The sequence below is a fragment of the Chinchilla lanigera genome, unplaced genomic scaffold, assembly GCF_000276665.1.
Source record: "Chinchilla lanigera isolate Chin_1 unplaced genomic scaffold, ChiLan1.0 scaffold00060, whole genome shotgun sequence".
Taxonomy (NCBI): Eukaryota; Metazoa; Chordata; class Mammalia; order Rodentia; family Chinchillidae; genus Chinchilla; species Chinchilla lanigera.
This window is the reverse complement of record NW_004955461.1, coordinates 1,758,939-1,773,616: the sequence shown is the minus strand read 5'-3', so window position 1 is coordinate 1,773,616 and position 14,678 is coordinate 1,758,939. Positions and strand designations below refer to the sequence as shown.

At 41.6% G+C, this 14,678-nt stretch overlaps 1 protein-coding gene across 1 annotated transcript; it reads right to left on the bottom strand.

Moving 5' to 3' along the window:
* Nucleotides 1–2,703: 2,703 nt before the first annotated feature.
* Nucleotides 2,704–14,356, bottom strand: LOC102028726 (testis-specific Y-encoded protein 3-like). The gene is made up of 3 exons (XM_005398068.1): nucleotides 14,263–14,356; nucleotides 3,338–3,474; nucleotides 2,704–3,147 (listed from the first exon to the last, which is right to left on the bottom strand). The coding sequence occupies exons 1-3, from the start codon at nucleotides 14,354–14,356 to the stop codon at nucleotides 2,704–2,706; spliced, it is 675 nt and encodes a 224-aa protein (XP_005398125.1).
* Nucleotides 14,357–14,678: the final 322 nt, after the last annotated feature.

Below are 14,678 nucleotides of genomic sequence, written 5' to 3'. Positions count from 1 at the left end.
TCCTTCTTCCCCCAACTGTAAGCACAAGTGATTGTCCCTAAAAGTACCGGTCTAGCCACACATGGAAGAAACTAAAATGCACAGCAAATCCTTGGAAGACAAGATCAGAGAACCATGGGTTGAAACTAGACAAAAAAAAAAATGCAAACATAGTTGACAAGAAAGAGCATCAGAGATTCATTCAGCACATGTTCACTCTGCCTCCACCACGCACTGTATTCAGGACCAGAGATGGAACATTGAGTTCAGGGAATGTGGTGTGACCCGCATCCTGGAACCTCTTCTAGAAACTTTCAAGAATGATGCTTCTCAGTGGAAGAGTAGAGACCAGGCCTGGTTATGTGCTTGTTTGTGCATTTCCAAAGGAATAAGAAAGAGATGTGTAGGTTTTAAGCATATTCCGAAAAACCCTATACCCTTGTACTAGAAAATTGTTTTTAAAATCTATTGTTTATATAACATAAACTACCAAAGTAAATCTTGGCCTGTGGTGCTTGGAGTCAGGGCAGTTTGCAAAATATTTGCCAAAATTATTAGTGATGTTTTGCAACTTGTGTTTGTATACTAGAAAATAGACAAACAAGATTGTTGACTTGCAATAAATGATCAGACTGGAGCAAATAAATGTACATTCTCATGGACGCACCATTTACACATCTGACAACTATTTCCGTCCCCTCGAGCCAACTACATAACGTGCTGGAATGAACACAAGCTGTCTGAGCAGGTTCCCTTATCCACTACTTTACTGAGCAGGACCTGCAGTCAGTGTGCCAGGCCTTGTGCTAGTACTAGGAATGTGGCTCCTGCCCTCAGTTGCTTACTGACCACTGCAAGAAAAAAGCAATGCACATAAGCTTGCGCTGAAGTGAACCTTATAAACTGGGAACACAGTTGACAGGAAAGGTATTCAGTGCCGAAGGAATATGGCTACGCAGGCTCAGCTCAGCCCAGGGTGTCGGAGGAAGTTGCAATCAGGAGAGTTTACATCTTTAGGCAATAGAAATGGTCCTCTTTTCAGAGCCATGGAAACATCTTATTACTTTTTTCCATCCCATATTTCATCCACATAGCAGACATGAAGGTGGCAAGGAGAAGGTGGAGACCATTAAATTTGATGTCAGGGTGATTGATAGAAGTGCCAGAATCCTTCTGATGATGTTACCTGAAGATCATTCACACTATACATGCAGCTCTTCCACAGTCCTTTAAGATTTTCATAAATCCTCCCCGTGTGAAAGCCTGCTGCTAACACTTGCAGTACAGCAGTTATTGGCAGCCTTTAGGTGTTCATCAGGTGCTGTGCAATCATTACTAATGTAGTCAAACAGCTCAGCTTCCATAAGTCATTGGCTCCAGTAGTTAGGGCAGAAAAACAGAAGCCAAAAACAAAAACCCCACATATACTTTTGATTCCAAGGCTGAATTCTCGGCATTTAGGGGTGTTTGTTTATGAGATTCCCTTAGAGGACAACCTATTTATTCATTTTTAAGCTACTCATCTTCAGGTAGGTAAGAAAAGAAGGTTCATTCTGTAGCTGAGATACATTTGCTTACTTCTACAGATGCACTCAACAGCACTGTTGACTGCCCATGGTGGACCTGGCTCCTGGTGTTGCTGACACACAAGCAGGAAGACAAAACTGCACACAAAAAAACACATAAACCAGGGAAGTGCAAATCCAGAGGCAGACACGAATGATTCCAAGGGAAGTGGGATAGCTCTGGAGGGGAGGTGCTGCCTTAGTTGCACAGGAAGACCAGGCAGGTGGGCAAAGGGAGAGCGGGGCCAAGAAGGTGTGATCCCACCTGGACAAGAGAGCGTCTTCAAAGACACAGAGGTGAAAAAGTGTTTAGTCCTTTATGAGCCCAGGCAACTCAGTCTGTCCTTTAGATCAAGGTTGTGAGGGCAGCAGAGGAAAGGGCAACAGGGGATTGGAAGCTTGGAATGTAGTGGAAAGAAGTCTGGGCTTTCTCTGGAGGCAAAAGCAATCCATGAAGAATTTTCAGCACTAATAATGTTGTGATCAGATTTTCATTTCAGAAACATCACCCTGGTAACCATGTGAAGGATAAACTAGAATGAAGAGAGCCAAAGCAAGGAGATGCACCAGGAGACCATGGGACATGGATTTGGCCCCAGAGAAACTGTTTCATTTTACGACTCCCCTCCCAGAGCCTTTGTCCTCAGCATAGGGCCCTGTTCTAGGAGGGTGTTTGTAGCATGAAATTGTTATGTTTACTTGTATTTACTTCTAACTTCTCTCTCGGGATACAGCACTAGGTACTCAAATTAAGCAAGAGTTGGAAGGGAGGTTTAGAAAGCTTTAAAAGGCATATATTTCCAATTCCTGTCTGTGCCTCTTCACTTCTGTCCTAGATGGTACCACATTCCTGAATACTGAAAATCCTTGCTGTAGATTCGGGTCTTTGTTAGCCCTTACATACCCTCCAATCCAATTCCATGGAAATGTGTCCTTGGAGATAGACGGTCCCTAATTTACATGCCTCATTTTAAAAGGAAGCAGAATCAGTGAAACGCAAGTGAAGTAACTCTACCCAGGTTGTCACCATAGTTAATGGCAGGGTCTAAACCATTACTGATATGGCTGTAGGGGTTGTCACAATCAATAATGGATGTTTAAAAAGAAGCATTCAGTCATGCTGCCTGTACCCATGGGCTTCCTCTTTATAACTGGCATGTCACTGAACTACAGGGCAATGGGATGTCCTGTTCCCAGGGATATACCAGAGAAATTCCTTCACAATAACTTCATTCAGGAAGTAAGAATTGCTCTTGAAGAACATGGACATCTTGCAGCAATGGCTGGGTTCTTCAAGTTCTTCCACCTCTAAATTTGTCATGCAGCTAAGCATCTCTTCATTGTCCTCACCGACCACTGCTGACATCTCTGGTTGGTTCGCCATCATTATGCCCCGGAAGCCAGGCGTGAGGTGACTTCGGCGCTGGAGGTGAGGCTTGCACCTCTGCCTCTGATTCTGCCTCAAGCAGGCAAAGGCCTTGCTGTCTTGGATATTCAGAAGCTGCATATCTAACTGGAGGGCCCACAGTTGATCTAGATGAGGCAGGGCTGATGGAGGGCCTCCTGCTGGCTCGTCCGGATGTTCCTCTTTCCCATTCTGGCACTGGTCCACATGGCAACCTGGCTGCACCTCCCCAGCCTCCTGTGGCTTCTTCCCCTTCCCCTTCCCTCCCTTCCCCCTCTTCCCCTGCCTTGTTGGCTCCTACCACTGCTCTACTGCAGCCTTAACTTCTTCAACTGGTTTACTGGGCACAGTTTTGCAGGCTGCCACAGGATTACTCGGAGTGTCCCACATTCCCTCCCAGGTCATCATGGAGGACCTGTGGCTCAATCTCCTGCCCTACCACAAAAGCAAGAAGCCACCTGGAGACGGAGCGGAACACACAGGTGGGCAGGGTGTGAACACTCAACAGAATCTGGAGCACGGGGCCTACAGAGAAGGTAAACCAGATGGTGATGAAGGCTGACTGCAAGACCTCTGAAGAAAGCTGGTTTCACACTGGAGCGAATAAACAGCACTAAGTTTCTGCAAAAAAAAAAAAAAAGAGCATTCAGTAAGCAAATGAATTAATAAAGTGCTCCATCCAGACCATGGACTATTATTTAGTCATAAAAGTAAATGAACTATCAAGCCATGGAAAAACATGGAAGAAACTTAAACATATATTACTAGAAAGAAGTCAATCTGAGGTTAAATTCTGACTCTCTGACTCTCTGGGAAAGGCAAAACTACACAGACAATAAAACCATCAACAGCTGTCACGGGTTGGCAGGGGATGGAGGGGTAGGTGAAGTGCAGAGGAAACTTAGAACTGGAAAGCTGCTCTGTGCGATACTGTAAGGGTGGATCCATGTCATTACACATTTTTCAAGCCTGTAGAATATACAGTGCCAAGAGTGGCATGTAATGTGCAAAATGGGCGCTGGGCCATATTGATGTATCAATGTGTGTCCATCCTTGTAGGAGAGGTCCCGTTGTGAGGGGAAATGTTGATAACAGGAGATCCTCTGCACATGGAGGGAGAAGGGTTACAGGGGAAATCTCTGCACCTTCTGCTCAGGTTGTCCTTGTGTTCTTATTTAAAGATGACATGTCACTGACTGTAGTGGTTACCTTGTGTTCTGTAAGGCAGAAGGGTAGAGATAGATGGTAAAAGACCTCAAAGCCTAACAAGTTGTTTGTTCTTGCCACACAGCAGTGTGCTCAGTGCCTGTTCTGTGAGGACACTTGGTGACCCGGGGTACAAGCCCAGCACTCGTCAGGTTTAGGTTAAATATAATAGGAACATGATTGGAAGTTTTATTTAAATGCAAAAAAAGCTGAGCTTCAAGTGGCCTTAGGAGTGGCAGGAAACACTTCACCATAACAGGGCACCTCCACAGGCTTCTGCTTCTTGGTGCCATAACAGGGCCAGCTTCAGTCTCTCAAACGCACTGCATCTTTCTGCCAGAGTTAAAAAAATAGATGAAATAAGATGGCCAAATATTCTGAGACCTAGCTTCTTGCAACTTTACCCAGAACAGTGACTGGGTCCTCCCTGGGAAAGCCAAGATACAATCAGAGGAAATCAACCCACTCAGTACCTGCACTAGAAGCCACCATGAGAGACTCACAGTTGAAACTGCAGAAGGTTTGTTTTCTCAGATGTAAAAAGAAGAGATCCCAGAAAAATTATCCAGGTGGTGGAGGCCTTCTTTTATAATTAGATTAACTGATAGAGCAGGTACTAACAATTATAGAATAATACTTTCCTACAAAATTTTGTAGATTTCCTCTTTGTAAAGATATAATATTGTCTTTACATGAATATAAGCTATCCTATACTTCTCTTTACTGCTTATATTTATCTCCATTTAATGCACACAAAGGCTGTCCCACAAATGAAATTTGAATGTAAATCAAATATAACTTGGGGTACATTTTTCTTAGTTCCTTACAGGGTCTTGCATTCATTCATTATATGTTTTTAGCATGTGAACTGTGCTTATCCCAGTGTTAGGCATGGTTATTTTATTTACTTATTTATTTTTGTCTTTTTGAGACAGGGTCTTGTCTTGCAGTTCAGGCTGGCCTTGAGCTCACATTGTAGCTCAGGCTGGTCTCAAACTTGGAGCGGTCCTTCTTCCTCAGCCTTCAGAGTGCTGGGATTATAGGCTTGCGGCATCACGCCCGGTTATGGTTGTTTTAAAATGGGCAAGACGAGAAGAGATTCTGAGAAGGGGAGGATGTACATAGTTACAGACTTCTAATCATGGGGGCTAATCCAAAATCATTAACTGGATTCTCTGTCTGAAGAATATCCAAGGGCTATTTTCTCATTAGCATGGGACATGAAGAACAGGCTAGGGGCTGAAGACATAGAAAACTGTGATGCAGAATTACCTGGACAGGAGCAAAAGGGAGAAATGATCTGCGCTGTCTGGGATTGCTCAGAAAAGCTTATAGTTTACTAACTTGCTAACAAGTCCTTGAAGAATGAACACAAGCTTTCTAAGTAATAAAGAAAGAAAGGCAAAAATGTCAGAGGAATTGCCATATCCAAAGAAATGGCATGGGGAAGAACGTGACACATGAGCATGAAAAGATTGTTGTAGTCATGAGGAACATGAGCCTCTGCAAGCTGCCAAAAAGAGCCAGAGAGGAAGAAGGTGGGAAGGAGGAGGAAAGAAAGAAGACAGAGAATCTGAAAGTACAGAGCCCAGCCTCCAGAGATCCAACAACAAGGCCACTGCACAGGGAACATGTTGGGAGCCCCTCCTGTGTGGCAGTGGGGCCATTCCTGCTGTCTCTCCTGGGCAAGCAAAGGCACCCGAACTTACGTCCTTTTGTTCTGTCTGTGCCTCTTTGCACACGTCTACTCTGGTCTTGTTTTGGTCAACATCACTTTGCACTGCTCATCTGCCTGCATAGGGCTTAAAATGTTCATATCCCCAGCCCCGGCCCCTCTGTACCATACAACCTTTCTCTTAAGAGTTACACAGCTCTCCGGAAAGTAATCATTGTGTCCCTCTGAAAATTAAAACAGAAGAAAGGAAATTCAGCTGTTTGATAGGTACTTTGTGGTATTTTTTCCTTAGATTGAGCTGCATTCTTTGACTATGTGGTGAAGCCCCTGGAAAAGGCCTGTCCAGGGCCCTTTTAGGTAGAGAGGGGTCATCTGGAAGATAAATTCAAAACCACACACCCACTTAAGGTGAGAAGCACGCAGTGGCCGGAGCACGGAGCACGCCCTCAGTTGCCTGCTGTGGGACTTCAGATGCAAAGCCACAACCATGCGGCATCAACTTCAGCACCTTTAAGATAGCCGTGAGACCACATCCTAGTCCAAAGGAAGCACTGTGACCATGCACAGCAGAAGACAACGTGACAATATGGAAGGAGATGCTTGGAGCCCAAGAGTAGTGAAGCCCAAGCTGCGGGGGGATGCCACTGAATCCGCTAGGTTAACAATGGCCGCATGACCACCGGGCCCCCTTTTTCTCCAGTGATGTCTGTCTCATCCTGGGAATGACCCATTGGCATGTCAGTCGGTTACTGTTCCCAGTGTGCTCCAGATTCCTGTGGGAAACCCCTTCCTGTAGCCTGGGAGTCATCCCTGATCGTTTCAGCACTTGCTGGTGCTCTGTCAGACCACTGTGGCCATGGTAAAATCTGATCTCACGTTCCAGGACATATCCTCCCTGTCCATGTTGTGTAAATTGGTATTTTACGGGGAAAGGGCAAGAGAAAAAATTTTTCTTTTCATAAAGGCATAAATAGAAGCTCTATAAAAGCAAAATAGATGTCTTATAAATATATTCTTTTTTAAAAAAGGCCCTAGAAGTGGGCTCATCAGGCAGATCTCTTTCCATGTTTCCTGGCCTTACTCAAAGCTGGCAAAATGGAAAAGACAGTCAGAAATAAGCTTCCTTAACACTGCAGTCTGTGTCATGTGCCTCTCACCTTTGCTGGGAGTTAAATTTAAATTAAGGCTTTTCTACGCTTTCTATTTAGTCGTTAATTTGGGGGCTGAGCATTTGTTTATTTGTTTAAGGCAAAGTTGAGAGGAGACCTGGGAAAGAGATGAAAAACAAATAGGTCCCTTTTCAGTAGATTGTCTAATGCAGGAACCAGACATCAGCTCAATTGAGTTGAAGGAAATAAGCAGCACTCTTACTCTTAATAAGTTTAGAGGTAGTAAATTTCATCTCATTCTAGCCAGTTGTTCTACTTGGTGTTCCTTTTTGAGCTGATTGTCTTGGCTCTATCTATTCACGGATAGTTCTCAGATTAGAGGAGATAAGCATGTGCCCATTGATCTCAGGATGGAGTGAAGTAACAAGGAACAGAGCCCACTCATCATTACACTCTTCCTCATCATCATCATTATGAACATCATCTTCATCTTCAGCACAGTTCTCGTTACCACTGAGCTCCTACTGTGTGCCAGTCCCTCATTCAAGCTTGTATGGGAGACAGGGCTATACACTCAGATACTATTACTGCACCCTATTTTGAGGTTGAGGAAATTGAGGCACCTAGAGATAGTGTTATAAATTACTTAAAGCTACATAGGGGGCTGAGACTGAAGTCCAGAGGCCAACGTTCATTCTATACTTTGTATCCTTAACTAGGATGGCTGACATATTCTAAGGAATTTGAATGCTGAGATTGTTTAACTTCTGAATGAGAGATCAGCCCATAAATACAAAGCATTGGTCTGGGAGTCCTGAGGTCTGCTATTGTCCAACCCGTCAATAATTTTTCACTTTTCCAAGTGGTAAAGTTACTTATCATGTGGACCTCAGTTTTCCCATCCATAGCATAAAGGGGAACCTCAGAGTTTCATCTAATCCTGAAATTCTGTGACATGGCCATTTCAGGAACTGCTTACTCATCCTAGTCTTCTTTCAAGCAGAAGAGAGGAAGTGGTCTCCGTTTTATCATCCATAAGCAAAAGCATTGGCATCTGAGGGTTTTATTAGGAAAGATCAAAATCTGTCTGATAAATTTTGCAGAAGTTAATAAGACATTGTGTTTAATCTCCCACATCCAGCAAGAACTGTTTCTCCCACACCCCTCAACCAGGAGCAGATGTACTCAATACCCTAATGTTCCACAGGCCCCAAAGGGCTGATGGTTGAAAAGGATAAGCAGTGCATACTTTTACAATCACATGCTTCCCTTCACAAAAAGATCGACTAAATGAAACCTTTAAATAGCAATCTTTTTTAGCACATTAGAACTAATTCAATTTACTTCTTTAGAAACACATTTACCATACCAAGGAAGACTTACCTTTATCTCCAGCCAGAGTTTTGAATACTTATCAGTCTACTAGAAGTGGGGACATTTTGTTAGTAAAGAAGAAAGGTACGAATTCACTGGTGGAGAGCATATTTATTGCTGGCCTATTTATCAAGCATTGTGCCTTTGGCTAGGTATTAAGAAAACAAGTGTAGGATTGGTGTGGCAAAGTTTTGCACAGAATTTTTAATCTACTTCCTTGGCAAACACTTTAAGATGTTATAACTTAAGTGGAATATATGCTATGATAGAGAAGTATAAATTTATAGCTTCTCCAAGGGACCTTGTCACAGACTTCCTTCAAGAAGTAACATTTGTATTAAGACCTGAGATCAGAAATAGGTGAGGGAATGTGGACATGTGAAAGGATGAGACTATTTCAGCGAAAGGAAAAGGAAGTTCACAGGTTCTTAGTCTGCAACCCGAGTGGTTTAGAATAAACAGTATCTGAAGTGCCTTTCAACTTTGAAATTCAGTGTGGTAGTTAAAGACAGGGAGTAACACTGGGGAACTATCTTTATTTGAAATACTGAAAAAGAAATAAAGAAATCAGGTTGGAAGTGAACTCAATTGATTGCTCAATAGTTTTTTTTTTAATACTTGCCATGTTCCAGTTACAAAATCAGACTGAGGTGATCATTAATATATGATTATAAGAATTATATATATATATATATTATGTTTGAATAATCATATAGTTGAAAATAATTATAAAGCCAGATTTTATGAAGTGATATGAGAGAAAATAAAGTTCTGATAAAGATATCTATCATAAACCTACCGGAAGCACTATATTCCAGATTAAAACATTCAGAACAAATCAGGAATAAGGCAGTGTTCCTCTCTCCACATTATAATGGAGATTCTAGTCTGTGCAACTTAAAAAAAAGTAAGAATCAGAAAGAAAGAAAACTTGCTTTTATCAGACAGTAAGATAATTTAAACAAAAAAATCTTAGGAGATCACAAATCATTGGGATTCATAAGAAACTTCATTAAAGTTAAGGAAAAGGTTGATGTAGAAATAATCAGTTCTATGTTATACAACTGTACAAATAGTTACATCAGATAAATTGAAAACTTAAAATGTACTTGAAGAATAATTCTAGTGAGATCTTCAAGATCTTTAAGTGAAAATTTATAAAACTTTAGAGTCATATTTTAAAAATCTAAATATGTTGGTGATAACCATATTTATAAATGGAAAAACAGAATATTATAAAAACCCCAGTTCTCTTCAAACTGATCTGTGGATTACATGCAATTCTGATCTAAAAGTCACAAAATATATTTATAGAACATGACAGACTATTTCTAATATTTGTAAAAAGAAAATGTCAAGAATATCCAAGACAAACATTATTTATAAGGTATTAAAATTTATGATAAATTTACTAAATCAGAAGTATATGACAACAGCCTATTAACAGATAAAAATAACCAATGAACAAAGGAGACAGCTCAGAGGAAGACCTATGACCATGTTATGCTTGCATAGAACCAATGAGTGGGGAAAATGAACTACATCATGTATGAAATTGAGGAAATCAATTACCTATATTAAAATTTGCAGTAAGATCTCTGTATAGCAACTCACTAAAATTTCATGAGAATTAAAATTCTAAATGTGGAGAAATAAAATCTATTTATAGAAAAATACATAACAAGTATTTCATAGGGAGGAGTGCGATTTCTTGAATTGGACACAAAATGCCTAAACTGTAAAAGAGTTTGTTTACCTAAAGTAGAATTTAAAAATTCTGCCTGATAAAACACCATAGTGTAAAAGGAAACAAGTCTCAGACAAAGTATGCATTTATGTGAGAAACTATAAGTATACAAAAGGCAAAATAATTCTTACCAATCAATCCAAGGAAGCAAATAACCTAAGAGAAAAATGCATAAAATATAAAACAAGTCATAGTGGTAGAAATGTAAATGCAAAAAAAACACAAATAATGTTTAACTTCTCTATAAATGATAAGCAATACGCTAACATAGAACTAATACCAATGCAAAGGAAGAGAGGAAAGAGGGAAATGAAGAGGAAAGAAAGAAAGCCTGGAATTATACAATGTTGGTGGGGGTGTAGAGAAATGACATTTCCCATATAATAAGATGACAGTTTAAATTAGAAAACCATTTTGGAGGCTATTTGATAATACATAGAAAGTTAAAGACAAATATGTACTCTAGAGAAACTCTCGACTATGGAATTAAGGACTGGTACGCAAAATGACAGCGCAGAAACATTAACAAGAATGAAGAACTGGAAATAACCTAAACGCCCCCAAGAAGTACTGATAAATAGACCATGACATGGTCATAGAACGAATGAAAGACAATGTGAACACTTTACTGTCAACACAGACAAATCTAAACATCCAGTGCTTCACTAGCCAAAAGCAAGCTGCAAAAATGTACCATTTTATAAATTTTAGTAAACTGCCAAATAGTACTAAAGATATATAGGTAGATATAGTAAAAGCATGAACACACCCATGGTGACGATAAACATAAAATGTTAAAAATGACTATCATTGGAGAGGTGAGAAGCCTGGGATGGATGAAACACTTGATTTTTATACCAGAAATATCTTATAATAATATTTACAAAGAAGGAAGAGATTTTCAAGTTTTGTGTTGAGTGCTACCGAGAGTCTGAGCAAAGGCAAGGCTGCAAAGTGTAGGCTCCATCGGCTCCTCCAAAGCAGATGATGCCTGTAGTCTAAGATCTATTTTCTTTGTCTAACAGCATAACTCTACAAACACCTTGATTATTGATGATCTATCCTTAGGGGTCCCCAAAGTTAGCATCTCTGAGTAACAAACTGTTTCCTCAGCTGTTTCAGAGGGTCAGGATTTCAGGAATGATACAATGAGTGGCTCTCGCTTAGGATCGTTTCTGAGGTTGCAGTCAGGGTGTTGGCTTAGGCTTCAGGGACCTCAGGGTTTGCATGGTGCTGGAGGAGCTACCCAGTGTGGCTCAAATTGACAAGCTGGCTCTGACCTGGAGGCCTCCGTTCCTCAGTATCTGAGCACCCTCATTGTCCTTGTAACATAGTTGCTGCTTCCTTCCTGAGACAGAGATTTTGAAGAGGACAAGCAAGAAGTCCCAGTGACTTTTATAACTTCATCTCTGCATTTCACACAATCACTTTTGCTTTATTTTGTTCAATAGGAGTAAACTGCAAAGTACAGACCACACTCAAAGGGAGGCAAGCTGGACTCCACTTCTGGAAAGGGCAATTGTCAAAGAATTTGGAGACATACGGCAGTTCCCCCTTACCTAAAGGAACATATTCCAAGATGCTTACTGGAGCCTGAGCCACCAATGGTGCCACATCTCATATATACTCTGTTTTTTCCTATGCATTTATACCTACAATAAAACTTAATTTATAAATTAAGCACAATAGTGACTTTATAAGCATAAATAATAAAATAGAATAATTATAACAATGTATTTTAATAAGTTATGTGAATGTCTGTCTCCCTCCCAAGGACCTCATTGTACCTTTTCACTTAGAGAAAGCACTTTACAGTTTCTCTTTGCCATAAACAAATTCAGACAGTAAAGAATTCATGTTAAGATTTTTTTTTCAAATAGGCTTTTCAAACTTATTTTACCTCAGAATGCTTTTTATCCTAATATTAGCGAAGACAGTAATAATGCAGCTCATTGCTTTTTATATCTGTGGCGCTGTGCTGAGAACTGTGGCTTAGGTAGCAGCCCACACAAGAGCCTTATGGGAGGTGTCCTTATTGTTCTCTTGTATAAATGAGGAAACCGAGGCACAGAGGGGTTAGATAACAGATCCCAGAAAATAATTCAGAAATCGGCAAGTCAAGATTTGAACCCAGGTCTAGATGGTTCCAGAGCCCTTGGTTTTACAGGAAATAAGCCAGACCATCCTGGGGAGACCTTATGGAAAACATAGTCCTGACTTTTCTCTGGCACTCTCTTTTTCTTCTCTACCTATTACCCTGACAATGTACTCCTCTCGTCTCAATGCTCATGCTCCAGGCTTCTTCCCAGGCTTTCCTGGTTTAGGACAGGCTCTGAGCAAATAATCCACAAACAGGCTCCTTGCAGCCCATCCTTATTGAGTAGTTCACAACACTTCCTTAGAAAATTCACACGTTGAGAGGTGTTTTCGTTGCCTACTCAATGTTTGTAGAGCTGCTGCTACAAGTAAAAGTGTATTATGTTCTCTATGAATATAATATGCACTTTAGACATATGTACATTAAAATAAATTGCAATGTATTTATTATAAAATATTTAACATAGCATTTTTAAAGAACGTTTTATATTTTTCTCCTAAAATTTGCTTCAAAAGCCCATGCAGAGTTTCTTGACCATTTCCATGATCAATCTCCCAACTTTTAGAAGGGCCATAAACACTGCTTGGCTGATCAATGTCCACTCAGACCACATTTGAAAATGAGACCAGCCCGTGTGTGGGAAGTTCTTCATGAAGAAGGAATTCACACACTTCCTTGCTGCTGAAACAGGGGACTGACCAGGGAATTCATGCACCAGACCCCAAACTGATCTAAGAAGGGGCGGGGCAGGATTTCAAAGAGGGGAGCGTAAACTGCCAGGGTGATCGGCCCAAGGCAGTCATCAGAAGAGCTTACTTACTGCAGGGACTGCAGCGTCCTCAGGATGGGCAGCGAGGAGAAGAGATGCGCCATCTTCTGGTGCGATTCATCCACATGAAGCGGGTTAAGGCATAAGCGCTGGAGAGGTTGGGTTCAGCCCAACCTCGTTTCTCCCAGTGTTTCTGCAATGACCTAAATACTTGTCCATGCCTGAAAATGTCCAAGGCCTCATGCAGCTGGTCAGGACAGACAGTGGTCAAGACACTTTTGCATTTCTGGGTCAGGACAAAGAAAGGAGTGGGGTACCTGGGGGACTCCGCACACACACATCAGTTACTATGTCATTTACACTTTTGCATTTCTGGGTCAGGACAGAGAAAAGAGTGGGGGGCCTGGGGGACTCTGCACACACACATCAGTTACTATGTCGTTTTGTCAGAAGAACCTCAGAGAAACCTCAACACCCCTCTTGTTCATTTTGCAAGAAGCAGCTGAAAGTGGAATAAATCTGGCTTGACACCGAGGTCTGAAGCAAGTGGCAGGCAGCAATGATCTGGATAACAATTTTCCAGGCATTCCTGGCTACTCAGCATAGCTGACTACCTAGAGGAGATCTCTCACCTTGGGACTCCCTAGTGTCTTGTCTCCAAGAAAAGCCTGTCTAGCCAGAAATCTGAAAACTCTCATCCAATGACCTGCAGACATCTAGGCTAATAAAGAAATACAATGTGAAATATTAATGCCTCTCATGCAATGTGAACTTTTGACTATGTCAAAGCCCTCACTGGCTTTCTCCGCATGGTCCTGCTTTCTCTGCTTTATTGTTATTGATATTATTCAGCCAGATCCTAGACTGCTCTAAAAGTGCTGTTACTCCCACCCAGAAAGTCATTTGTGTGCATCTTATGGCCTTGGAGATGATTAAAGGATGATTTCTATTCCCTTCTAGTCATTTGTCATTTTGCCTTGGATCGTAAAAGTCTAGGGTAAGTTTCCAGGGAGATTTAATCAAGTGACTGGAGTGGAATTTTACAATGCATCTGTCCAGAAATAAAGGAACAGAAAAAGGATGGGGCTCAGTTGACATCCCTGAATTCACTCCATTTCACAATTAAGAGACCCTGATCAAGCCTCTGCACTTCTGAGTCAGGGACACTTCATCTGGGGGACGTTCTGATGATGAACTGACCTCATGGACACAGCAGGCTTGGGTATGCCTGCACATAGAGGTCACACTGTGAATTTTCTTCATTCCTCACTTTTAAAGAGAGCGCTGGATATTGTCAATGGAAGACTGTTTTCAGAAGTAGGAAAAATCTGGTACCCTCCAAGACATAGCCTCGGATATCCCCAGAAGGCCACGGGGTGCAAGGAGGGTTGGTGGCACTGGAAATGTCCCACTTCTCTTTGAAGATCATGGTCACCGTGTCCTGCAGGAGAATTTATATACAGATGGAGAACAGTGACTTCCTCTGTCTCTGGAAATTATCCTCTACCTAAGTCTCCACACCCTTGGAGCCACTGAAAAGTAAGATGGTCAAAACTAGCTCAGCCTGACTCTGGCCCACTGTAACCAAAGAGAGGCTTAGGTACTAACTCTGCAGGGGTCACATTTGGTGGTGATCGTGCATGCAGGGAGGGAGCTGATCTTTGGAGTAATAGAGCTGCGCAGCAGGGTGGGGAATGGCAAGAGGAGTGGAGCCCAGTTCCTGTGTGAACACAGATTGTGTCAGTGTCAGA

Coding starts and splice junctions, on each gene's coding strand:
- LOC102028726 (XM_005398068.1), bottom strand. CDS start 14,356: ATGATCTTCAAAGAGAAGTGGGACATTTCCAGTGCCACCAACCCTCCT. Junction 3,475..14,262: donor CCGAGGCTATGTCTTGGAGG/GTACCAGATTTT, acceptor CCTTCTCTGTAG/GCCCCGTGCTCCAGATTCTG. Junction 3,148..3,337: donor ATGATGACCTGGGAGGGAAT/GTGGGACACTCC, acceptor CATGTGGACCAG/TGCCAGAATGGGAAAGAGGA.